This window comes from Agelaius tricolor, unplaced genomic scaffold (genome assembly GCF_023055355.1).
Source record: "Agelaius tricolor isolate 1412-34295 unplaced genomic scaffold, bAgeTri1.0.p SCAF_16, whole genome shotgun sequence".
Lineage (NCBI taxonomy): Eukaryota > Metazoa > Chordata > Aves > Passeriformes > Icteridae > Agelaius > Agelaius tricolor.
In genome coordinates, this window is record NW_027269276.1 from 3150747 (window position 1) to 3178021 (window position 27275).

Consider the following 27275-nt stretch of genomic DNA (forward strand, 5'->3'; position numbering starts at 1 on the left):
ACAGCATTTTTCCCCTATTACCCTTTAGCAGTAATGTCTTGAAATCTAGTCTCCTTCCTCTCCAAATTTTTAGAGTCCAAAACCTTACTGCAGCTTTTGGTTGCACATTTTTCTCATGACTGAACCCAAATGTTCCAGTTTCTATTTGTGTACCAAGAATATTCATATCCACCCCCCTTTTTTATTAGTAGTAAATAGAGCCTAAAATGCAGCCTCTGTTTGGTCATTTTTGTATCTTGGTCAGTGCATGAGCTTGAGGAGGAAAGGTGAACCTGTCAGAAAAGCCTGAAGTGGCAGTGCTGGAATCTGAGCAGGGAAAACCCAACCACTCACAGTTTAGGAGCAGTTTGATCCCCCTTCCAAAGCCCAGCTCTAGAGTGAGTTTTGTTTTACTGGCAGGATGGGCAGGCCCTGGCACAGGTGCCCAGAGCAGCTGGGGCTGCCCCTGGATCCCTGGCAGTGTCCAAGGCCAGGCTGGACAGGCTTGGAGCAGCCTGGGACAGGGGAAGGTGTCCCTGACCATGGCAGGGGTGGGACAAGATGAGCTTTAAGGTCCCTTCCACAGCAAACTATTCTATGAGGGTTTTGTCCATATTTACTGGTAAAAAAAATCACATTACAACTTATGAGACATCTGAACTCCCATTTGTGGGGGCATTTTGAGTCCCAAATGCATTACAGAAGCATGTACCCCAGAGAAGGGAACAGGAGCAGAAGAGACAGACAAACATGGAGAGAAAATGTGTAAAGTGGTATTATGTTATTAAAACATTACATTAGAAATAAACAGAACATAAACCAAAAATAGGTTTTTACCAGGTTTAACTTTTTTCTTTTTCTTTTTTTTTCTTTTTTTTTTTTTTTTTTAAATTCAAATTGACCCAAAGCAAAAACTTACATTGCAAAGGAAGAACAAAATACATGATGGTATTGGTAACACAGCATTGCATGGAAGCTGTTCTTGTGGACAGGTTTTTTCCTCCAAACCAGCCCATCCTGGTAAAGATGCCATATCTTTTCTTTTGCCTCTGGGTATTTATCTGAAGAGTTTGTCCAGATGTGTTCTCCTATGATTGCCAACCAGAGCCAGAAAAACGAATTTTCCACGCTATCCCAAGGAAGCCAGAGTTGTTCCAAGCATGAGTGATAGTGAATTTAAAAAAAAAAAAAAAAAGAAAGAAAGAAAACAAACCCAAAACAAAACAAACCCACTCGAGCTTTTCAAACTAACAAGTATTGTCTATAATGTAAATAGTTTAGAAATATGGTAATTAAATAATCTAAAAAACACTCTTACTCTGCTGTACATTTATAAACATAAATATTTACAAAAACTTTCTGCTTTGTTTTAAAGGATGAGGTTTGCAGTTTGTTAATGATCAGAGTCTTTTACTCATATTGATTCTTTGGTGTGTTTGCCAATTTTTTAAGGTTTATTAAAAGTGTTCAACCGTGAATTTTAAGGTAACGGAATGAGGCTACATCACAAGTCTCTATTATGCACTTCTCCTTCCACATTCTAGTCCAAATGAAAAACAAAAGTCAGTTTGTTCTTCAAAGTATTTGTGCACAATATTGAAAATAATAATTAAAAAAAAAGACCAAATTCCCCCTTATTGAAATTTGGGTAGGATTATCAATGAATAATCCCACTTTATCTGCACTTGAGCACATGGATAACCAGAGATAGTGCACAGGACTATCAGTAGGTTCAGACCCACGTGTGCTGTGGTGCTTTGCAAGAATTAAGGTGAGAAACCAGCTACAAGAGATGGCTTAGCATTGCAAAAAAGGGTGAGGGCTTCCCTCCACCCTGGGGAGAGGAGAGGATGAAAATTAATTTAGAAGAAAGGCTTTTTACTGGCCTGAAACATATGTGTGTTCCCTTTTAGATGTCAGTTACTTAAAAGAAATAACCAAAAAACAAACCTCAAACAATAAATAATGGAATTACACATTTCTTCATTAAATAGCATTCTTGTTACCAACAAAGTCTTTCATAATTTTCTTCAGTCACAGCAACAGACAGAACAAATAATTTGCCTTAATATAGATTGCAACTAAAATATACTCTAGATTACCTTAGAAAATATTACTGTAAAAATTCATTGGGGAAGGATGTTGGTTTAGACCAACTTACAACTGTAGTGAACAATACTAAGTCTGTTCTGTTTGTTTTGTTTTTTTTTTTAAAGAAAACAGTTTTAAGCTCCTGATTTCATGTCAGAAAACAGAAGATTTGAGTTAAAACCTGCCAGTTTGCCCTGTCTCAGCACTGGAGAGCTCAAAGATTGGAATGGCTGATCTTCCCTCCACAAGGGGCCAAGAGGTTTGAGCCGTGCACTCCAGCTCACAGCTTGTCCCTACTCCACAGATACAACCAGGAGGAAGCACCACAAGCTCTACAAACCAGTGCAGGGTGTTAGGCTGGACGTGCTCACTCCCACAGCCAAGATGTGACCTCCTGGTCACTGCTCCAGCAGCTGGACTTGAACTGCTACAAGCTGGAGATAAAAAGGTTCAACGGCCCATTGCCAACCCTGTGAGCCATGAATCTCCAAAATCCCTCATTGTCTGCAAACCTGATGCAATGCCAGCCACAATAGGGACAGCTAATCCTCCTTGCTTGCCATGGTTCCATGCATCCATTAGCAGTGATAAGGTTCATTCTCAGGGAGCTGCAGTCCAGGGTTATCAAATATTAAAAGGAACTAGCAGAGTTAAATAATATGAGTTTACCTGCCTTACCTTGCTTTTCCTATTTTTAACACTAAGTATTTTGAAAGTGACAGTGTGAAACTAAAAGCCATCATCATTCCTTTCATCTCCCACATCGGTTGGTGCAATTGCTACAAAAGCACTCCTACTATCAGAGGGGCTCTTCTGGAGCCAGGCAGATGCCAAAATAAAAGTAGAGAACACTGGCAAGAACCTTATGCTGAGTCTGTAATGCCTTGAAAATAAAGAGGGAAACAACTGCACATTTTGGCCCAATCTTTTGATCAAGAAATTAATTTTTTCCTACGATCAGAAACAAAACTCTGCAACAGATCTTTTAATACCTGAATTTGAAAGACACATTCAGTGGCCAGATTTCAGCACTCCTCTCAGTTTCTGCTTTCAGATTAATTGCAAAGTTTGACCTTTCAATGTCAGTGGGGCTTGTCTTCTTAGTTAATAACTTATGTGCACTTCCCGCTCTCTAACCTGAAACAAACTGAATTTCAGAGCAGTCAAAACAACCCCCACCCCCAACACTGCTTTTAAAACCAAAGGGTTTGGCCAATTTACCTTTTTTTTTTTTTGGACACAACTTGGCCGAGAACCCGTAGATAAAATCTCAACTGAAAGTGAAATAAAGCAGGTTATACATTCATGAAATTCAGGGAGTAATAATGAACAGGAGCTGCTGCATCATTTCTGTAATGTCATACCAACACTACAGAAAGGCAGCAGCTCCTGCTCTCACAAATAATGCACTGAGCCTAAATGAGGAATAGTGGGGGAATCACACATCAAGGGAAAATACATCAGAGAGATTATTGCACAGGAGGCACTGCATGAGCAACAGAATACATTGGCTTCAAAAAAATCTAAATTTGTTTCCTCTTAAGTTAATGTAAAAAATACAGAGGCTATGCCTCTCTGTAGTGTACTGTCACTGGTAAAAACAGACTTACAAACAGCCCATTCACCAGGGAATATTGGGAAAGAGGGCCTGAATTCTCTGGGCATCCCAACTACAGTAATTAGGAAAAGAAAAATGCCAAAAAAACCAAAAAACAAGCCAATGTATAGACCTATAGACCCTCAAATTGAGCAGGGTAACTGCATTTTTTTCCTCAATTTCCAAATTATATTCATACAGTACCCAAGGACATGTCAATTATCCCCTCTTCCCTCTGTCCTGCAAAAGAAACACCTGGCAGAGACAGAGGTCCTAACAAACAAGGTTCTGGAGGTCTATCTGTATCCTTTTGCAGGACTGGTGCATTGATTTCCAGACTTTTATGTTCTTGCATCATTGCTCAGCATGCCAGCTCAAACCAAGCACTTCCCTCAAGGGGCTGCCTTCCATCTCCACGGCAAGTCTGCACACATAATGTGAAAACAAACAGAAAACCAACAGCAATTTTTAAAATGCAATATTGTATAGAAAGCTTGGACCTTGTAAACTTGGACCAAGAAACCAAAAATTAAGACCTTCTAGCGTGTGGTATAAAAAACCCAAGGAAGTGTATACCTGCCTTCTGACTTCACAGAAAAATCAGAATTTGCATAGGATATACTTTGTGCAAGGCAACAAGCCTCTTCAGTATCTGGAATAGAACTAAACTTGCTCACAGTTCCTCTCTTCATGGATATCAGATATCATCAAATTTGTGTTTTAAGTAGTCTTTCATGACCTTGGCAATGGGTAGTTCATCAAGCAGTTTGAGGTTTTGAAGGCCTATACACTGACGGATTTTAATTCGGCATAGATCTTGCAAGTTTCTGGGCTGTCCTGAAAAGACAAAAGGAACACATAAAAATAAAATGATCACATTTTAAATGTATTGTAAGACATCATTTACTCTGCAAAATGACAGGGGTTTGCTGTTTCCTAAGAGGGAGAGGGAAGGGGAAAATTACAAGAGAATCACAAGTTAATACCTTTTTAATGAACTCAATGAAATCAAGGGATGAGTCCTGGAAACATTTTTATATGCACATAATTTTCCTGATGCCAGTGTAAAGTGATTTCACCCATGTGAGGATTCCCACCAGGTGGCAACATATGCTTATGCATTACAGAACAGCAGAACTCCTCCATTTAACTTTTTGTGGATTTTTTCCTATACTTGAGGGAAAAACCCCTCAGTCTTGCTTTTCTTTCAAACAATGAGACAGAAACTTCTAAGTTCAGCTGTAACATGACTAGAAAGTTTCCTTAGAGAGTAAGGATTTATAAAAGTTATTCCAGGATAGCTGTGGCAGAGTCAAAGACTGGGGTTTTCTTTGCCTTCTAATGAAAAGATAAAGCCTTCAGGCTTTGGATGCAGCCAAACCCTCATCCAACAGAAAGGGATGAAAATGTGAATTAACCACTGTCCACAGAGGAAAAGCTTTACTGATGTCACACTGTCCTAGGCTGTCCTTTCTCCCAGATTTGCCCTAAACCAGGACAAATACAAACTTCAGCATTCCTGTCCAGGATTTTCCAAAATTATCAATTCTCTTTCAAGCTCATTCTTACCAGGAAACTACTCAAAATCAAACACCTTGAGAAAAATTGAGGTTTGGTCCCTATAACCAAAATAATCTCAAAAAATTTAATCAAGTCTTGTATCTGAATGCACCCAGCCACGGATCCTAAGGAAGAAAGAAAGAGAAAAAGAGCAGAACAACAGACATTGAGAAATCCTGCCCCAATAAACCCTTCTAGCTTTCAGCACTGGTGCCTTTGGGCCTTCCTAGCCCAGAGATTGCACACAGATCTATGTCTTTAATAGCTGTGAATAGCTTGTCCTTTGTAAATCTGTCTAGTGTTTTTTGAACCCATTCATACTTTCAGTATCCAAAACATCCTGTGGCAACAAATTTCACAATATAATTAGGCGTTGGCTGGAAAACTGCAAAGTAATTTTATTTATTTTAGATCTGCTTCCTGATGGCTTTGTTGCATGCCTGCCATTCTTTGAGTTACAAGGAAAATAATGAATAATTGTTCCCACGCCAGTCATGGTTTTTACATACCTTTATATAAACCTCCATCCTCCACTCCTGCTTGGTACCTCTTCCCAAAGCTGAAAACTGCAGCTAACAACCCCCACCATGGGAACCACTCCAAACCTCTGAACAAACTGCCTGCCTTTGTGCTTTTTCCTCATTCTGCTACAGCTTCTTTGGAGTTATTCCAGTAACACATCAAAGCTGTGCTAATCAATATTTTGATCATCAACTTAACTGTGTAAGCCTCTTTTTCTTAATTTTTTTTTTCCTCCAAGCCAAGACTTGGTTATGGGACCTGATGAATGCAAAATTCAAAACACTCAGCACCCTGAACAATGTAGGTGCTTCCGTTGGTATCTATAGAAATGGGCTGACAGACAGGTAGGGATTTTTAGACACTGGGATTTATCTTAAGCACTAAAATTATCCAGGGCAAGCCAGCAGAAGTAATGCATGAAAATAGTCTCAGTCTGCTTTTAAGGAAATTAGGTTAGAAATTAAAAAAACATGAAAATTTTGAGCTTCCTTTATGTAAGTTGAAAATACTTTTATTATACTTATCACCACCTAAATGTCAATTTATTTTTAGTTAAATCCTTCATCCATTACTTAGAACACAGACCAATGGTTACTTTATCCACCAGTGGTTTCTTCTTGGCAAATTTTTTTCCACCTGAAGGAAAGAATTTAAGCAACTCAGACAACAGAATGCTCAAACTTCAGGGAAAGGAAAGTTATTTTGGTAAGAAATTAAGCAATCTTAATGGTAATAAAGAAATTGTTCTGATACTTTAAAACAGGGCTCAGAAAGCAAAAGTTCACTGCAAACAGCAGCATTAGAAAGGATAAAGGACTAGAGGACTTTGTGTATTTTCTGTAGCAGAGTACACAATAAATCAGCTATGAGACACTGATTTCTGGTTTCAGAAATAAATGCCTTTTAATTAACATCCTACGTGGTTTTTGAGAACATAAAAGAACAGACAACTTAAAATACCCAGAAGAAATTGGTCATCAGTTAATTCAAAAAGACCTGATTATCAAATGTATGACATTTTCCCCTGATAAGCCTAAAAAATATTTCCTGGGAATGTGTTAACAATGGACATTTCCAGTGTTAAGCACCAGTTGCTACATCTAGTGGCTGCTGGTGTCTTAGGTCACGCCTTGCAAATTCCAGGGTTATTAATGCATTTGTGATTTATTAGAAACGGTGTCTGGAACACTTACTCATTCTTGGTTGCATCTGAATGAAAAAGAAAAAAAAAATAAAGGATTACAGACCGATGTCAGTGAACCTTAGTTTGGCAAATGAAAAATGTTATTAGTAACTTGGCAAAGTAAGACAAGTTAAATGATGAATAAAGTTCTCTTTAAAAACGATTAGGAAGTTGCAGCTTTGGTTATATCCTGCAGCACAAGTTTGGGAAGTTATTTAGGCAAATAAGCTGGAAAGGAAGAGAATTAAAAGAGAAAGAAACAAAAAACCCCACAAACATGAAAAGTAGGATTGGCCTAATTACCACTATCATGCAAAACAGGCACATAAAACTACTGATCACCTTAAAAACACCCAGCACATCCCTGAAGGGCCACCTTGCTGCTGTTACTCTGGATTTACTCATGTGTTCACTAAATCGTTACATGCTGCAGTCAATTTATTTTGCAAGATTTAAAGCAGTAATCAAAGAAATTAGAAGTATTAATTACAGGGAAAAGAAGCACAGTTCATCTTTTGCCTTCCAGAGCTTGTGCTCTGTGCTGGAAGGGAAAGCAGAAATCCCCACCAATGCAATTCTTGTGTACGGTGTCCCAAACCTGACAGAAAAGCTTCTTCCAAACAGAAGAAATGGTAGGCATGACTTTAAAGAATCAAGAGGAATTGCTTTTTGATTTTTTCTAATCTAGATGCAGCAGACTTCAGTATGTATAAAATTTAAGCATTTTCCTAAATCAGTTCTTCAGCTGCTAACAAAGTTTCTGAGCTTTCTTCCACTTAAATAATTCTTTTACTTGGATAATGAAATGAGCCTTTTAAATTATTATTAAAAGATCAGCCTTTGCTGGTAAAGCAAAGGAAAAAAAAACATGTTTTAACAGCAAGAAATTATTAAAATTAATCTAAATTTCCACTCAAAACTCCATTCCTTTTCTTTTTGCAGTTTCAAGATTTTTCTGGTATGATAACAGAGTTTTCTGTTGTATCCCACAGGCAGACAAATCTTCCATTTAGGATTTGCTACCTGGCCAAAGAACTGTGTCACTGTGCCTTCCCTCTGCAGACAATGCGCCCCAAGAAATAAAACACTAACTCACCCTATAAGTCTATATTTAAGGACTATTAAGGCATATTTATGATGCCTCTGACAACAATCTTTTTTGGGGACTTTAATCCAGTGCTGTAAAGCTGGAAAAGAGGAATCCCTACCCATTTCCTCCACTGCAGATAGAGAGCAAAAAAAAACCATGTAAAAATGCAATGCAACAATCATGAATTGACCTTTCTGTTACCCACGAGAAAACTTGGGAATGACTGAAATTAATACATTGTAGGCTGCAAGAAGATCCCCTCTGATGTATTGTTCTAACTACTAAAAGAAAAATACTTTTAAAGCAAACAATCAGTGCATTGGTTTCAAGTGGATAGGCTGACTCTGAAGAAATTAAAAAATGAAAAATAACATCAGTGACATACTTCAGAAGCCGCCCACAGTTTTCTCTACAATATTAATGCATCTCTCTAAAAAACCTTAGAGTGGTATTTCTCAAACTGAGCCTCTGCCCCTCCTGGGAATTCTGAAAGGCTGAAAACAGTAGCAAGAAACCATTTGGTAATTTCTTTCTAGCTACAAAGGGAACTTAAAAATAAAAATTATCTGAAACATTTTACAAAATACGTTGAAACCAGGCTGATGTATGCTGGCAACAGCTCAGCTCCTCTAGAATATCAGGAAAAGTATTTATTTCTGCAGCAAGCCCTTCAACCCATCCCTTATTTCACAGCGGTGAGGAATGCAGCTACTGCCAGCAATTAAACTGAGTTCTGAATTTGTTGACTTTTTTGAGGTGGGGGAAAATGAAAAAGATAATTGAAGTTATAAACTGGAAACTCCCACCCAGCAGCCACGAAACACACTGGGGAGGATGCACAAAAATGGGATGGATCACAGGGAAAGGCTGGGATCACCTAGGGAGTGACTGAGGCTGAGCCAAGGGGAGCTTGGCTGCTCAGTGCAGTAGGTGTAAAATTTAGGAAATGCACTGCTTGTACTCTGGATAAAACAACTGCAGAAGAATTGGAGATTATTGCAATAATTGCCAGCATTCAAAACATCAGAAAAAGCTAGTATCAAAAATCTATAGGTCTAAAATATTAATATCAGACATGCAGGGATGAGTGTAGAATCACAGAGTGTGCACTGAGAGCGTGAACAAATCCCTCCAGCTCGACAGGACATGGAGAGCTTTTTAACTGGATATCAAACAAGCTATTTTAAAAGTTCTAATTTAATTTTGTGTTCAATATGTCTCTGCTAGAATGTCTGAGCCTGACATATGTTTTCATTGGTCTCTGAAAAATAATTCCCCACAATGAGTTTTAGATGTCTATTAAATTTCAGTCTATCTGGCACAGAAGTTATGTACTATTTTGGACTGAAAATTCCTATATGAAAAAGCAGAATATCAGTAAGGCTCAGTGTTATACTTAACAGGTGTATTTGGCAATGAAATTTAGATTTGAATGTACTCGCAAAGGTATTTTTAAAAAAAAAACTGTGACATCTCTGTAAATTCAGTCTCACTGAAATTGCTATGGAAATGCAGCTAAGAATTTCAACACCATAATGTTTATCTATTTTTAGGAGACAGTAAGTAAAGTGCTCTGAACATCAAGACAGGTTTAAGATGCATTGTTATGCTATTTTAAAATTATTTTTGCAGAGTAGAGCATAGGTGTACAAATGGGAGTAGAGCATGGCTGCACCTTAAGTGCCACATATAAAAATAGTCTTTAATTTTTTTTTATGTAGGCCTCTTAAAAAATTCCTTCAAAGTAAATAACTTATATGCCTACACAATATGATTCAACTACTTAATATAGTCAACTGTAGAGTAGAAAATTAAAAAATAATCCCCTTATCCCAGTTCCCTGTGTAACTGGATGACAAAGCAGACCTTAATCATCACTGCAAGATTTCCAGCAGCACCCAAGGAAAAAAGTAAAGCCTGAGATTCCAGTAAAGATCTGCTGTTATTACAAACACGAAAACACCATTTCCTTTGAAATTATCCATGAAATAAAACATGTAGAAATCTACTAAATTCACTAGGACACTTCTGTATTTATAAAAGTTAAAACTACGCAGAGAGAAACTTTTAAAAATCTTCTTCCAGTTAAAAAATAAAATTCTAGTGAAAAGTTATCTTGATTTAGCCAAGGGGTAGAGACAAAGGATGTATAGGATTAAGGATTTCCTTAACAGAACTTCTGTCTCAGTTATTCTGTATATTTACAGTGCTGTATAAATTTAAACACAAAAATTACACTCTCTAGTCAAAGCCAAAGAACTGCCCTTTGAAAATCAGAAAAGTGCAGCTGAAACATTTGCAGTTAAATTCACTGGGTGACCTTCAGATGCTGTTCCAGAACTGAACTGGGTTCTTTGGTACCTGGTTCCACACCAGCCACATCACACTGCTCTGGCCAGGCCATTTCCTGAGCTCTGCCTCAACACAGACCAGCAGCTCCTCACAGCTCTCCTGCTCCTGAGCTGAACACAAATTCAATTAAAGGGGGGCTATTGGGAGGGGGCAGTTTCCAGGCTTTTGTAAAATTCCCTTATTTAAAGATCCTAATTGAAATTTCTAATGTCTTGAAGCTTACTTAAGCCCTTACATATTTTTCTAACACTTGCATTTTTTCTACCTCCCACATTTGTTTTTATAAGTTTTAATATTCTCAAATCCCATTCAACTTCAAAATAAACAATTTCATCCAGGACGGTGATTGCACACTAATTTTATAAATATATACACTACCAACAATAGTCTCTATGTATCTCTGTCTTTCTATATATCATATACATGCTTCTCTACTTTAATTTGCATTAGTGCATTCCAAGCTTATCACATTAACACTCCTGAAGAGGCAGGTTCAGGCCATGTGAAAATGGAAACATTTACACTGCTCCAAACCAACTCTCTATCAAATGATCTTAGGTACTATGGTGGCTGCCAATAAATGTTTTTTGAATTAGGAAAGTGTAATACAGACAAGGAGAAGGAAGGTGATTAATAAAATCATTGAGCAGTTTTCATCCTCAATATTTTTTTTCCCAGGGAGACTTTGCTTATTTCTGTATTGTAAAAAAGAGAGAGGGGGGGAAAAAGAAAAACACACAAGTCTGAACACCAAGTCAACAGCAGACTCATGGTCAAAAACTCTGTTGTTCCTAACTTCCAGCTCTGTGCTTAAATACTGAGACACAACTATAGAATAACTTCCTCTTGGAATTATTCTAGGAGCAAAGGAATCTCTACCTGTAACCAGGAAGAATATCAGACCTTCAGGGTCAAACCCCAAAATCCAATATCTTCTTGCAGACTCTCAGGGCCAATACTGAGTATTTCTGAGAGCTTGGTTTCTTGCCTGTTATTCCCAACCGGGGACCTGGGCTAAAGGCTGCCATTATTACCGATTACAATACCTACCAAAACAAAAAGAAATTCACAAATGATGTTTTCTGAGAAACTGAAACTGTACAAATACGTTTTCCAAGTATAAAAAAATAGCTACTCACAGCTTACATGTAGACTACTCAATAGTATCCCATTTATGTGCAGCATGCAACTGCCTTCACTTGAAGACACAGATCGGTTTGGTAACTTTGATATTTAATATCTATTAATCTTTAACCTTCAAAATGTTAATCTACTGTAAAAATATAAACTATTTCCTGTTTTACTATCAAATATACTCTTCAAAACTTCAGATGCAGATATAAAACTTACAGCTATGGATTTCTATGTCAATCACTTAGTATAAGATTCAAATAAACTGAAGTTCCCGTTAAGCCCCACAAACAAGGCACTGTTGCCAACCTCAGAAGAGTTTCAGGAAGAATTCCAACAAAAAAATTGTCCAAAAATTTTGTAAATTTTTTTTCTAGAAAATACATATTGCAGTAGACTCATAAGCAAGATTCTTCCCAAAGTACTACAGAATGAGATCTCAACAATTCCCTGTACAGGCAGACTTAACTGGGAACTCCACTATCAAAATGCCAGCTTGCTCTTTATCCATCTCATCTCTCATACAGCACCTTATTAATTATTCATGAAAAGCAGGGAAGACAGTGTTTGGATATTTACAAAAAGGGCAGCAGAGTTTGTTTACAGTGGTTTGTAAACATATATTGATAATTATTTTGCTCAGAAGCAGAGAGCTGTTTTTGTCAGCACTGCTTTCCCAGTTCTCCCTCCAACAGCACAGAACTGGGACAGTTCCAACACTGTTACACTGGCCACAAATTAAAGCTACTTTTTTTTTGTAGCAGAATTTACTTCTCACTTAACATTAAACCCTTAAGGTATGGAATCTGCAAGCTGAAAGTTACAGTACCTGTTTCCTTTGGTCTTTAGACACTGAGGAAACAGGGGAGCAACCTAAGCTTTCATGCTTACTGATACATCCTAAGACTGAAACACTGCAAGTCTGGATATTATATCATCTCCTAAAATCCCTAAAATTCCTGACACTGCAACTATATAGTGAGAGGCTTCCAAAAAGGAAACCAGAAAGAAATGTGTTTGAATGAGAAGGGGCAGGCAAATTAAACCCAAAATGCTTAACTGCTTGTATATCTTGTTACCAACTTCCACCTTTCCAGAAATTCTCTTTCAATTTCAGATATGAACAAAAACAACACCACAAATCATTATAGAAAAAGAAAGGAAATTCCAAATGCTTATTTGTGTCAGCTACTGACAACAGATCTCAGCTGATTCACTTCCAGCCCACACTGATTTTCAGTTTCTTTACAGAATATATAGGTTATCTAATTCTCATTAAAAAATTACCACATTCAAAAAAATAAAAGGAGATGTAGGGGACAAAAAAGGATATATGAAACACCCCATCCTCTGTATTGCAGAGATCATTCTAGTTGGATGATAATTTACCAGGCCATCTTAACATATTTGAATTGGCAAACTCTGCCAAATGCTTATCAGCAATTCCTATATGCTTTAGGAAATACTGTGATTATGAAACATTAGTACAGCATTCCATGTTGAGAGAGGAAAACTTTCAGTAGATCTAGTGCACCAAAAACTGGGAATCAAAAGCGATCCAGAAATTTGGAGCCCAATACTTTTTCTAAATATCAGAAGTCACGATGAATTAAAATCTCTCGTATTTCAAAGACATCAACAAAATCAAATCAAAGCTACACAGCACATGAAATCCCTTCAAGTTGCAGGAATGAACTGTGGCATTTTTTTGTCTGGTTTAAGGGAGGGAAGGAGGGAATGTGGGAGAACACAAAGCAGCCAAAGCTCTCTTCTGCCCTAGTTGTAGTGCAGATGAAAAAGCCATCGACTGCCGAGGATTTGCATGGCAATAAAAAAGCAAAACAAAAGACACTAAAAAACCCCTAAACAAACAACAAAACCAAACTCAAAAATCTTACGTGCTAAGGCCAGAAATAAAATGAGATTTTACAGTTCACTCTTTTAAAATCAATGCTTCCCGTAGATATTTAAACAAAACTAATTTAAATGAAGTACACTTAACATTAGCTCCTTTGACAAGTAAGAGTTTCCCAGTATCACAATCCCTTCACCTTCCCAGAAATTTTCTAGTGCATTTAAATAGCATAAAGGGGCAGAGAGGAAGGTTTGTTTTTTTTCCTGGGGGCTAAATTCAAAGAAGGCTTTTAGAGGACATTGTGTCCTGTGATTAACTTCTCTTACATACATACTTGTCACTTCTTGTAAGAAATCCAGACAGGGTCGGCTACTTCCAGAAATACTTATTGAAACAGCCAGTGGGGTCTGTCCTTCATAGTTCCTTGTGTTAGTGTCTGCTCCGTAATTATACAACATTTGTGCACAAAGCACATCATCTCTAAGAGCAGACAAGTGCAAGGGTGTCTGTCCATCTTCCAAGCGCCCCAAGTTTGTATCGGCCCCTCTCTGGAGGAACATTCGGCAGTACGAGTGATTGCTTTTGATCACAGCGTATCGCAACAGGAAACCGTTCTGAATGTCGATGTTGGCATTGTGGTCCAGGAGGATTTTCACACAGCTTGACCTCTCCCGGATAATGGCCAGCTGGAGTGGTGTAGTACCTTTATCACTGAGCGGATCAACCTCAGCCTTGAACTCCAGGAGGAGCCTGACAAAGGAGTCCCTGCCGTAGTGAGCAGCGACGTGCAGGGGAGTCCAGCCGTCGTTGCTCTTGGCGTTAATGATGTCGCTCCTGTAGTCGGATTCCAGCATCAGGCGCGCGATCCTCGCCCGGCCGTGCATGGCTGCGTAATGCAGAGCAGTGAAGCCTCCAATTAAGTCCTTAACTGTGGGATCAGCTGAAGTTAAAATAAAATTTAAAAATAATTAGAAGGCGTTACGGTAATCCGGTGCTGGAAAAAAAAAAAAAATTAAAAAAAAAAAAAAATTCGAATGGTAATTGCTAGTCTTTCCAGGCATAGCATGACAGGATTTTTTGTACTTCAAACTAATTCTTGCTTTCATGAACATGCTATTTTTAAGACAAAGTTAGAAAAAAAAATTTTTTTGTAACTCGTTCTTAAATACAATTTTTTCCTCATACATATGTTTCCATTTGACAAATACTTTTCCACATCTTCCAAGCACTCTTAGGAATTAATTACTAATTACTCAAATCTTTCTGTCCATCCAGTTTTCCCCCAGCTCTACAATTTTACATTTCTTTCTCAATGTTCAACTTTTTATTTTCCCTTGTGTTGCTTCTTGGTCTTAAAAAGAAGCATGTGTAGAAACATCTGCTGTCCCAAATTGCGGATGTTTTGTGGTCTGGCAGCATTGTATTGTTTTTAGGGTGTAATGCTGTATTAGGTAAAATGTTTCTCTGTGGTCTGCAGGATTTCCAAAGCATGTAGGATGTATGTTATTTTAGATTATCTTGATAAAGTCTCTTTTCATAGATGATGAATCTGTTTAGAACCTGTTCTGAATTTATAGTTTCACAAGAATTCAGGAATGTAAAAACCCACTTCTGAAAGGAGTCAGATAAACTGTTAGTGCAGAGTACAGGTAATTACAGATTTATTTCCTCTTCACACAGCACAAACACTCAGACTGATTTATTAATTTAAAAATTAAAATAATCCAATCAATTTACCTAATTTCCTCAGGACACCCAAACTTGTTATACAAGTGACTAATTAATTACCCAAGGCAAGGTGCCATTTCTCAGCTAGAGAACAAGCCAGGCTTTGAAGTTTCTCCTTCCACCATCCATGGGTGCTACTGTTGGACACTAAAAGGTACAAACTACAGTGTGGAAGTCTGAACACTTTCCCAGCCTCAGTTAGATACCATCTGCACCAGAAGACCTGCTCTAAGTTCAAAACACAATATTAATTGCAGGCTACCCTAGACTGAACATACCTGAACACACAAAGGTGCAAACACAAAACAGGAATATTGGGAACCTTATTCCTGTTCCCAACCCACTGTGATCATATCCAGATAACACCAAGACAGATACTATACCAAAATGAAAAGACTGGAAGGAAGGAGTAGAGAATACAGCTGCAAAGATGATCCAGCAACTTTAAGGATATTTCTAAATGGAAAGAGAAGATGGAGAGGAAGGAAACAAACTAATAAAAAAAAAAAAACAACATAAAAATGAATGCAGCCTGGCTACACAGAGAAATAAGATGTGAGAACTGCCTCTAGTGCACAGAACAGGAATAAACACAGAAATAAGGGATATGTTAGGGGAAGTTTAGTTCCTTGCTAGTGACAGCTTTCCTAATCTCCCATGAAAAGCAGAAGTCTCAGTGCTCTGAAAAGTCACACTAACCTGAGCTAAAGGAATGAATGCAGCACCCACAGCTCAGCAGGAAAACGCAGCCAGTGACTGAATGGGTGTTCTTAACCTGCACTGTGATCACATCCAAAATGCAGCAAATAATCAGCACAACCCACACAAAGATAATATTTCAAAGTGATGCTGCTCCCAGGGTATCTTTATTCACAATAGCTCAGACTATTCTACATTGACTTCTGAGTGGTGATAAATAAAGTGGGTAACAGGCATGAGAACAAGCAGAGGGATGGTACAATCTGAGGGGCAGAACTGGGGACAAAGAGGGACATGATGGAAAGGGGACAGCAGCACGCAGAGCTGTCTTCCACCAAAAACCATTTTTAAAAAGAAATAACGTTTCAGTTGTACCTTCTCTCTCCCACACTGCATAAGGCATGCAAGGCATCATTTCTACCCCCAGATGAGGTGCAGGTCATTGCCAAAGCCTGTTTAATCAGTGCCATTTCCAAACTCAAGCAGATATGGCCCAACTTTTATATGTGCATCTATATGCACTTTTATACTGGTTGTGGTAATCCAAACCAAACAATTTGCCTGCAACACAAGGATGCCTTTTACCTACAGTTTTAAGCACCTTTCCACACCTTCCTTACTCCCAAAATGTCATTGCTTTTGACCACTAAAGTGAACCAAAAAATTACTAAGTCATGTAAGAGAAGTTTATTAAGAAGGATAGGAAAAAAAGCCTCACAGTTGGGCAACCAAGCAAAACAAATAACCAACCTTTCCATAACAAACCCCTTAGAAAAACCTCGTGAAAATATACTGTAATTCCCATTAAGATTATGGATTTCTAGTGAGCCAACAGTCTGCCTCCGGATTAGAGAAACAATTTCAACAGGATCGAAAGGTCTGTTGCTATTCCATCAATGTCCTGCTGCCACCTCCTGGAAAACTCCCGAATTTCACACGAGCTTTTAGCAGAGGCTGGACCTGCATGAAGTTGCAAACCAATTCCATCCACCCAGTCCCTGTCTTAGTAAAAGTAACACCCCAAAGCTGATGCTGCCTGAAGAACTTGTGCTGCTGTGGGGCTTTTTTCTGATTTTTCTAAAATTTTCAGTATTGGTATCATGTTGTAAAGGAACTCTCTTCCCCTGGAACATGAGCAAGGTAAAAATGAATTGGGAATGACTCTCAGATAACCTTTTAGAATCTGCAGAGGGGTAAAAGCTACCTGGCAATTTTAGCTAGAAAAGGATCAAGCCAGCACCTGCCAGCAGTTCTCTAGCTCATCTCCATTCTGACTGTCAGACATTTCTTTCATTCCAAGCCTCCCATTCATATGGGGAGAGCAGATTATAGAAACATGAACAACTGCATTTGGTCACTTCCAATGTTCTCAAATATGAGGCAAAATATAATGGCAGAAAACTTGAACAGTTTATCAAGGGTACCAATTACTGCAATCAATCTCACTCCAGATAGAAAATCTGTAGCATTGAATGATACTAAGATTATTTTATTTCATGTGAAAGTTGGGCACATAAACTAGATATTAAATAGTTATTTAAAGTCCACTGTTAATGAAACTCTAATACTGCAATCTAGAGGATATATAGATTGATAAATAAAAGACTCATATTTCAGAATTTCAATTTACAGCTCAGTGGGACAGTTTTCCTTTTTCCTTGACACCTTCCTTAGGTCACTCTATCACAGTAATTTGGAAGCCAAGAAAGCAATGCTTAAGCAATGCTTCTGGCTTCATTGAGTACTTCTATTATTTCAAGCTTATTTCCCTCAGCTGGGGCTTAATTTTGACCACAAGGTTTAGAAGCATGGCTACATGCAGCTTCTGTTTTGAATTTCCTAAGATAACATTGATACAGAAGATGTCCAGGAAAGCATTACTGTTCAGAGACAGAAACACTTTAGGAGCTTAGGGGGGGTGAGCATTTGGCATTCTCTAGATCCTCCCAGACTGTGCTTGACCTTACTGAAATTTAGATACCTTGAAGCCAAGACTAAAAATAAATAAATAGGGCTGCTTGGCTACTTTCTCTTACTACTTCATTTCTAGGAGCTTTAGTGAATTACTTCTTCATTTTAATATGAATAACCAGAAAGTGCTCACTTAATATTGAGAAGGTATCACCAAGGGACAGCTAACTGGACACTTTCAAGATTTTAGCTTGTTGTAACATTAATAGCAGTGGTTGGAAATTAATAAAATATTTCTTGTCCGGTGTTGGATGGTCTGTCTCTGTATGTTATATTAAAAATTTACAAAGTACACTAAAGGGAAAACAGGCTTGTTTTACTAGATTACAAAAGATTACTAAAAACTGCACTCTGTTTTGGTGTTGCTTTGTGACTCTGGACAATTTCTATGGGTGGGAAGGGATGGCTTCATAGAATATTCACTTTAATAAAGTGAGACAAATACACTAAGAAGGTAAAATTAATTATTTCTTATGAAAACTAAGTTTCTCCATGGTTATGATGAACTTTCTGCATTTCACCAGTTGATAAATAGTATTTGTTATCTGATTTATTCCCTCTCTATCTAGTTGGTATTTTTGTTGGCTTCATCCCTTAGTCTGGAGTGGTTTTTTTGCATTTTCCCCATCTATCTGTGTCTCCTTCCTCAGCAGATAATAAAAAGCTTCCTGCTGTTCCACCAGCTCCACTCAAACAGCCAATCTGCATGCACAACACTGTCCTCTGGCCCTTTTCTTTGCTGGTGAGCAATGATGGAAGAGAAAAAGCAAAAGCAGGAGGTGCACAGGTCATGACTCCCATAAGAATCTACTTTTTATTTCCAGGTCAGTGACCAGATTCCTTCTCAGCCTTTATTAGCCCAACTCAGCCTCCATCCCACCAGCAGGCTATGCTGGGAGCCTTGCAGCATCTCAGATCTGAGGCACAGCACTCTGCCCTCAGCAGCAGCCCACTGTGCTTTTCCCATTCCTATTTTCCCCATGAAAATATTCCCAGCTCTGCTCAGCTCCATCACCCTCCAGACAGCCACAACCACCACCAGCCACCCCTTCCTTCCCATCTCAGTTCTCTCTTTCCCCCAGAACTCCCTCTCACTGTCAATTTATTACCAATATATAGTTCAACACTCTCTATTTTACCATAAGATTCACAACAGAAAAGGACTTTTTCCTTCACCCCAGCATCTTTTTTTTGTTCCACAGGGATTAAGCACCAGCAGCAAAACAATCCACTCCAGAGGGAGAAAAGGAGAGACCACGTGAGCAAAGGTAGACACAAACCTCGGCCTAATGAGGGTGGCATGATTAACTCAGCTTGTGAGAGTCAACTCACTTGCTACTTAATAACTCATTTGTGACATTATTATGTGATAAATACTCATTATTTTTGTGCCTCTGTTTTGAGGGTAAATGAGGCAAGGCAGCAGGCAGTGCCAATTTTGGGGAGCGAGGCTCAGCTGCAGGGAAGCTGCTGTGGATGACTAAACCTCACACTATTTGTTACTCAACTTTCTCATCCTGGTGATTCAACTCCAAGCTGCCTCAGGACAAAGGTGTTTCATTACTGGCAGTTTTCATGAGGCATCACATTCAGCTGCTACTTTGTATGGGAAAGAGTAACAACAAAAATAAAAACAAACTGCTGCATCAGCAGCTATGTATTATGAAAACCTATAAAATGAAAATACATTGGAATACAGAAGGGATTGGGGGTTTTTTATCATCTTTAAACTTACAGATAAAAAGTTAAAAGCAATGTCTGTGACTTAAAGCCTTAAACTTTTGAAGGTTTGAGATTATCCGCATATATTACTTTTAAAAAGTGGAATTTAAAGTTATATACTACATAGAAATAATTTTTTTTTCCCCCTTCCAAGAAGGCCATGAGGGTTTGCCCTTTCTATGTGGTTACAATCTGTAGTAAGTGCATCCACAGAGTCCAGTTGCTCAGGCTGTATCTCACCACTGCTCTTAGGGAACAAATCACTGATTGTGCCATCACCACAGTCTGTTAATGCCACCCCACTTTCAGGATGATCCATAAGCTGACAAACCCAGTGACAGACACAAGGGGTCCATATGGCTCAGATACACAAAGCATCAGGAAGATCATTTCAGTTTCCTTGGGACTGAGCACCTCATCATTCATTTGGTAAGAACAGTGCTAGAATAGAGGATGCTGTGGAGAATATCTACTGATTTCCTCTCCAGCACCACTTTAAAAGATTAGGATGATCCCTTCTGAAGCTTCAGGTGGCCTTGGAATATGATAAAGCAATGAGAAATTCTGACTGTACCACCTGAGGCATAATAATCATCACCCACATGAGTACCACTTAAATCAACAAAACTCAGTCAGCTCTTGAAATAAAGTTCCATCGTGGCTGGATGCAGGAGAGCTGTAAACTCATCTGGATTAGCTGACAGTGAAGTCCTTGCACAAAGAGGACTGTTTTCATAAAGTTTAGCAGATTCTGTTAAAGCCTATATTAAATTTAGTCTTTAATGCAATTGGTTAACTTGCTTTAGAATTCTGAAACAAGCTTCCCTAGGATTTAAATTCAGGGATCTGCCTTCCTCTAATAATACCCCCTAACAGAGAAGAGAACCATGTAGTGAGTGCATTTCATTTTATAATGAGTCCTTATAATGCCCTATTTTCATAATGCTTATTCATTCCTTGAACAATTCCTAGGCAATGCTGGGGGGAAATAGTTATTAAAATATAAAGCTAAGCTGTGATGTCATTCACAGAGTATGCATCAGAAATAAACAAACATTAAGAACAAAAGAATAAAAAATAATAATTACAAAAGATAACCAGAAGTATTTTATATCTAACCAGTGCTGGAAAGTCCTGCAGTGCAAACTGGGACAGAAAGGTGTCAGATGATGTCCTAGGTCGGCCATATGATGTTCTATCCCCTGGGTTTGCTATATGATGCTTTTATCCCCAACTGTCTGTTCTGTTTATGCTGAATAATAAGTTTTGCACCTTTAAGACTTGCTCCAGAGAGTGAAGGGGGGAGAGAAGCACGCAGTTTGTTTTCAGACACTGCACTCACTCCTCCACACCACTACTCCTAAACTGTTGTTGTCTGCAGATAGACAGACAGCAAAACAGAACTCTCACTTTAATTAGTTTGAACTAGCTAAAGCAAAAAAGTTCCCTAAACTAGAGATTTTTTCCCTTTTTCTTTAAACCTATTTAAACCTACTCTAAACAAAACACCCAAAAAACCACCAACTCACAGCTACAGCCCACCAAGCCAGGCCTGAGCCACAACATTTCCAACGCCAAAAAAAACTAATAAAAGGCTAAGTAAGCCAAACTGCAACCCAAAAAAGACTTTTCTGAGATGAAAAAAGAGTTTTAATCTCTTTTACAACAACAAGAAGTTTTATTATTTAATCTTATTTAAGGTTTATTATTTAAAAACCAATTTTTTCCAATTTTCCCAAAAAAAAAGTTTGTTCCCAAACCAATTAAGAAAAGAACCATTTAAATCTACTTTTCTAAAAAAAAAAAAAACCAACTTAAAAAGTTCTCTTCCAAGTTTACCCTAAACCAAAAAAAAAAAAAAAAAAGATAAGTATAAAGATTTTTCTCTGCGGGGAAGTCCCAGATTTACCCTAAAGCAAATTTACCCGAAACCAAAACAAATACAGATGAGTATAAAGACTTTCCTCTGTGGGGAACTCACCTCCATGCTCCAGAAAGACACGGACACACCTCTCCTTGCCCCTTGCTGCAGAGAAGTGAAGCAAGGTCCAGCCGTTGGCGTCGCGGCCGTTGGGGGAATATCCCTGCTCCAGCATCTTGCGCACGGTGTGGACATCGCCGGCGGCCACGGCAGCCTGGATCTGCAACTCTTCCTGCAGCTCAGGGTTCCTCCTGCAGTGGTGGTGTAACATCCTAGCTGAGTCTGGCCTTTACAGGAGCCTCATGAGCTCACACGAGTCACCTTCAGTCAATGGGAAGCAGGAATAAATTAGGATTGGGATCAGAAATGGGGGATGTAGGAAAGAAAGCATCGCGTTCCGTTAATCCTAAGACTTCTCTCTGTGTGCTGGAAAAGTGATGTTACACAGAGGATAAACCCCAAATGATCTCACTCTTATTAGCAAAATCATAGTACATGGTGACATCACTGAAATGCAAAAGAAAAGGACACTTGCACATTATAAATAGTAAATGTTTTCTTCAGAAGTGACAGCATCAAACAGGAGCTCACAATTAAAGCAACCGAGCAATGAGCAAAATGAAAAATCTCCAGAAGCCACCATCCATTTCAAAATCACACTGTGGTTAAATCACTACCTCCAGAGACACTGGTTAAATGGATTATCCAAACTAAGGAATGGATGATCCAAACAGTTGCAGGGAACAACACTGCATTGCTACAGTAAATGAACTATGATACTCTTCATTTTTCTAGAAATGCACCCCTTGTAAGCTTCAGTGAAAATATCTTACCAAAAGAATCCTGTGACCTACTGCATGTGAGTATTAGTAACACTAATGTTCAAACTGAAAACTTTAATTATCTTTTTTCTTTAATTAGAGTCTACTGTTTGTATTCTGGCTTGAGCATTTCTTAATTAGTACACACAGGCTGCAAAGAACTTCTACGTTCCAAAAATCAAATACAAGGATAACATTATATGAGACCTGAAAATACATTTAAGTGCAGTTACTACAGTCCTGTCAAACACCATGAGAACATATATCAGAATAATTCCATTTATAATTACCTTGATACAGTACATGACAGCTGGGCCAAAAGGGTATGTAAAATAGCCACTGTAAAAGAGCCTAGAAGGAAGCACACCTTGGGAAAGAGAGCAATACTGTGTACTCCATGCTCTGTTTGAAAAGTACCACCTGCAGTTCTACTTGGGGACAAGAAAATGAACAGGTATTTAGGGATTGTTCCCCAGCACACAAAGTTAAATGATTGCATTTTCACATACATTGTGTATTATATCCCATAGTCCTAAAACAGAAAGGAGTATCAGAAGAAAGAGTAAAAGCAGGGTATGAGTAAGGTAATGCTGAGCAACAGGAGCCTCAGAAAATATTCAAACGTGGATGGATATCAACACAGACCTAGAAGATTAAAAACAGGAATGTATTTAAACTCCTGCAAAGTTAATCAACATTAAAGTACAAAGAAAAGTTCTAATGATGAAAATTAATTTCAGGCAAAACTTAAAATTTACAGGAATTTTGGGGTTTCTTAGGATGTCAACACACATCACCTCCTAAACCTTCTTTTAGGTATCAAAAAGACTTCCAGATCCTCGTGATCCACAGGTCATTCAAAAGAAATTGCAATCACCTCCCCATATCCCACTGGACACTTGTTTTCCTGTGATGCAGGTATACCCACAGACAAGAGAAAAGGGAAAGCATCAATCACTGCCAACTTTGCAGACAAAGGCACAGTGGGTATTTGCTCGTCTACAACCTCATCGTGCCTATGGTATGAAAGTTATTTATCTGCTTTTTGGAGAGATATAAACTTATAATTAACAGGTGCTCCAGTGACCCCACTTACCCTGCAAATATGGAAATTACACACAGCAAATGCCTGTCTTTGACATTTATAAATGCTTCAGCTTACCATGTATGGCAACAATCACTACTTCAGCATAGGGTTATTAAAGAAGACTTTTTAGCTCCATATGTTATACATGGCTTAGAAACTGGCTTTGTTTTGTTTTACAGTGTGAACTTCATTATCTGAGGCTGGGAGGAAAGGGGATTTACAAAGCAGCAACTGCCAACTCAATAGGTCAGCTTCTGCAGCATATTCCAAAAATCAAACTTGGTTAATCTGATGACAATGGAAGTATTTCTATTGACTCTAATAAGCTTTTGCTAAGCTCTTTTCTAAACTCCAATTAGCACTTCAGAACATGTTCACCTATAAGACAGGGAGCTTGACTTCACTCTGCATCACACCACTAACAGCACTGGTAATGAAATTCCAGCTGCAAGAGCAAGATCTTCTTTGGATTTGCAGGTGAAAACTGACAGTAGAATCTAACTGATGATGATGAGTCATGCAAAACCCTTAAAAAATTCTAATTCAGACCATGTCCCTTTTAGCCCTAGTTTCTGAATACCTACAAAAACAAGATATGAAAACTTTTTTTCAAACTGAGAATATCTGATCAAAACTTAATGTAAACAAACTTTATGATGCCATTTTTACAGTCCCTTCTTGTAAAGGACCAATACTTGCAAGCCCTCAAGTGATCCTGAAGATTAAGGTCAGGCTAGTTGCTCAAAATGCTACAGAAAGAGATGGGATGACTAAAGAGATGAAATGGGATTTCTCATTTGAAGGGCCAGCAGTATTCCTTCCCCCTGCAACTCTCTGTGAAGACAGTTGGTTGAGGAAAAGCAGAGCTCTCTCTCTCACACTTCTCAGCTGGTGGGTATATTTGTAATGCAGCATTATAAAAAATTGGCATTGGCTCCATATGTTGCATGTGACTAGCAGAGCTTATTCAAATTAGCTGGTACTAAAGTACATAAGTACTAAAACATACAAAGCAGAAGACAAAGTCAGGCAGCTCCTTTTATCACTTGCACAGTTTCTGTAAATATCCACTCTTCCATCTCACCCCTATGGCAAGCAATGAAATTCAAATGACAAGAATACTTAACCATAACATTAAAGGTTTCAGGATAGTTTTAGGTACACACCAGCTTTGAAAACATTTTTACTTCTGCTCCATAGATCATTTAAAATTCCTGTTTGCAAAGCCCCATTTAAGACATCAATCTTTGGAGAAGAGAAGGAGGCCTACTGGAAGTAGCCCTTTGGCATTTAATATTTAATGTTTTGCAACTGTAATCAATCTCGTTCAGAACTCAGCATGCATCTGGGTTGTTACATATTGGCTTTCTGCATGCAAGTAAAAAAACAAAAGGAAGCATAGGGGGGAAAAATAGACCTATATATTCTTGGTTATAATGATTTTATAGCACCATGAAAATGGAGGACAGCAACAGTTACTTAATTGATTTTGCAAGTACAACAGGATAAACTCAATGTGGTCCTGAATTACCTTATAAGAGGTTGTTACTCTTTGATGGATGTCCCACTCTTCATTGTCTTCACTGTTCATAATCTTCTGTGCCCATGTGTGTCAAACAACCTGCTACCCCTTTAAAAAAATGGTATTTCTTGTTAGTTGTAAAGAATAAGAGCCAGAGGTTTACTTACTTTTACTTTGTGTGTGAGAATGCTAAATTTTCATGCAGCTTTGTCAGAAAAGACCCAAAGTGTGTTTTCTATCATTATCAAAGAGTCCTCCAGAGGCTGGGGAGGGCAGAGTTTGCTTCTGCCACATGAGGAAAAGGCTACAGGGAATATTTTATGGAAGACATGAGAAATGAGGGATGTGCTTCCTCTCTGGAGTATACCCTGAAGAAGCAGTCTACACCCTTCTCTAATAATTACATGTATCTGCCCCTCCTGTATGGAACAAGAATGGATACAAAGGTTACAGCAGGTATTTCTGCCTCACTGCTCAACACCTCCCTGTGGGAGTCAGATGCCAGGAAAAACATTCAGGATCCATTTAGTTCTTCCCAAACTACTTTTGTGGGCTTTTTATTTGTTTGTGGGGGTTTTTTATTGTTGTTTTTGTATGGGGTTTGGTTTTTGTTTTTTTTTAAATCTCCATCCCATCTCTGTTTCCCTAAGAATAAAACCTGAGCCCCTAGACCATTGAGTTGTGTCCTTCAGCTGGATTTGCAGAGCCACCAGCCTGTCTCCTGTCCCTCATGTGACAGCTCAAGCTGACACACGCTGTGTTTCACAAACAGGTAAAGCCACCTCCACAGTACAAGAAAACCACCAGCTCAAAAATCTTCACCCTTTCCTTCATGTAGAAAAACCAGCCTTTTAGAATCAAGTTTTACCAAAAGCCAGTTACAACCCCTGTGCAGATTCCTCCTTCAAGTAGCCCCTCCTTACCCCCCTGTCACCTGCAGTTAATGGGATCAGTCCCAGACCATTCCTGCTGTACTCATCACTGTTATTCCACTAATTCTTTCTACACCTTTATCTGACCTTTCATTTCCTTTGGCTGCAAACTTTTCGTGAAAGGCTTCCTTATCTCATCTGAGCACTGCAATCATGTAATAAACAATAAAACCATTAAATACTTAATTGTACAGCTGATCACACAAACCCAACTGCGACTCGTTCCTTCTGCAAACGAGTTGCACCAGAGCAGTTCCCTGAACTGTGCAGCTCTCTCTTAGATTAAGTTAAATTTCTGCCACTTAATGCAACATAAAATCATCCTTTTGCAATGATAGCTCAAAGAGGAGGATGAAAAAAAAGCCCTTTTTATCCCTCTTATGCACATTTTCCAAGAGCTTTGCTTCCCAAGATAAAACATACAAGGTCTTCAGATATGCTTACAGCCCTGCACAAAACTGCACTGCCATGACCTAATTTGATCACATTTCTAGCCTTGTTTTTTTGCATAGATGATCAGTCGTTCACCTTTTTTTTTTAAATTTTTGCATGATTTTCACTTTAAAACCCACACATTTTTTATTAGCTGATGCAAATTAGAATTGCACTGACTTCACAGACTACAGACAAGGTAACAGATTGCTCCACTAAAAAAGTAACAAGCTTTTTCCCCCCAAAGGAAAATTAGCTGCATATGGCAAGAGTAAGATCTGCAACTTTAATAAAAATAAGTCATATTTAGTAAGAGTAAAGCTCCCTCACTCAATGACTTAACAAAGTTTGATTAAAATGCTAATAATTATAGTAGAGGCAGCACTAAATAAAAATAATAAGACAAACATCCTCATTATCTATTGATAATGTCTCATGTTGTCAAAGAGATCTTAGACTTTGCCACATCAATGTGTCACTTCTTTAAAGTCACTGCAAACATCATGTGGAAAATTAATTCCAACATATGTATACACTTACTTTAAAGAAAGTTAAAGGTTGGTAGAAAAAGCAAGACCTCAAGATTCAGTATTTTGCTCATTCACACGGCCTGACAGAAAGAGCTGATCCTTAAACTCTGAGATTACACACCCAAGAGCAGAATAAGGCCATAAGTTACTGATGTCAGCCTAACTCTGTACAACAAGGGAAGTGTACCATTACATGTGACATTTAGTATCTGGCATAGACTTCATCAGGGTAGGTCTGAGTTGCCTGTGGTGGAAGTATTCCGAGACATTTAAAGCAAATAAACAACAGAAAAAAGGAAAGCCCTGTGGAATAAGGAAAATCATATCAGCCTTCATTAGTCTCACAACTCACTTCTCCTACCCATTTCAAAGCTTGAACAAGCTAAATGTGTTCTCTCACTCACATGGCATTTTAAAAATGGTCACTGTATTTTTGACAAACTAAACACAACCATCATTTCAGCTGTCACTCATGCTCCTATTCCAAGAGCTCTTCAGACAAGAGAGTAGGGCAAACAATTGTGTTGTCATTTGCATTCTCACATCACAA

The 27275-nt window shown here is 38.4% G+C and overlaps 1 protein-coding gene across 2 annotated transcripts in view; it reads right to left on the minus strand.

Moving 5' to 3' along the window:
- Window positions 1–741: 741 nt before the first annotated feature.
- The window catches only part of ASB7 (ankyrin repeat and SOCS box containing 7), a 30596-nt gene continuing 4062 nt past the window's right edge, over window positions 742–27275 (minus strand). The window contains exons 3-7 of one of the 2 annotated variants that reach the window (XR_011681435.1): window positions 24841–24939; window positions 21462–21722; window positions 13695–14300; window positions 11254–11420; window positions 4371–4504 (exon numbers count right to left, since the gene is read on the minus strand). Coding sequence is in view for 1 of the 2 variants with exons in the window: in XM_071441235.1 (XP_071297336.1) it covers window positions 4365–4504; window positions 13695–14300; window positions 21462–21672 (957 nt within the window). In the remaining variant the exon portion in view is untranslated. Of the gene's footprint in view, window positions 4505–11253; window positions 11421–13694; window positions 14301–21461; window positions 21723–24840; window positions 24940–27275 lie in introns of both variants that reach the window. The other variant, XM_071441235.1, reaches the window with a different exon arrangement.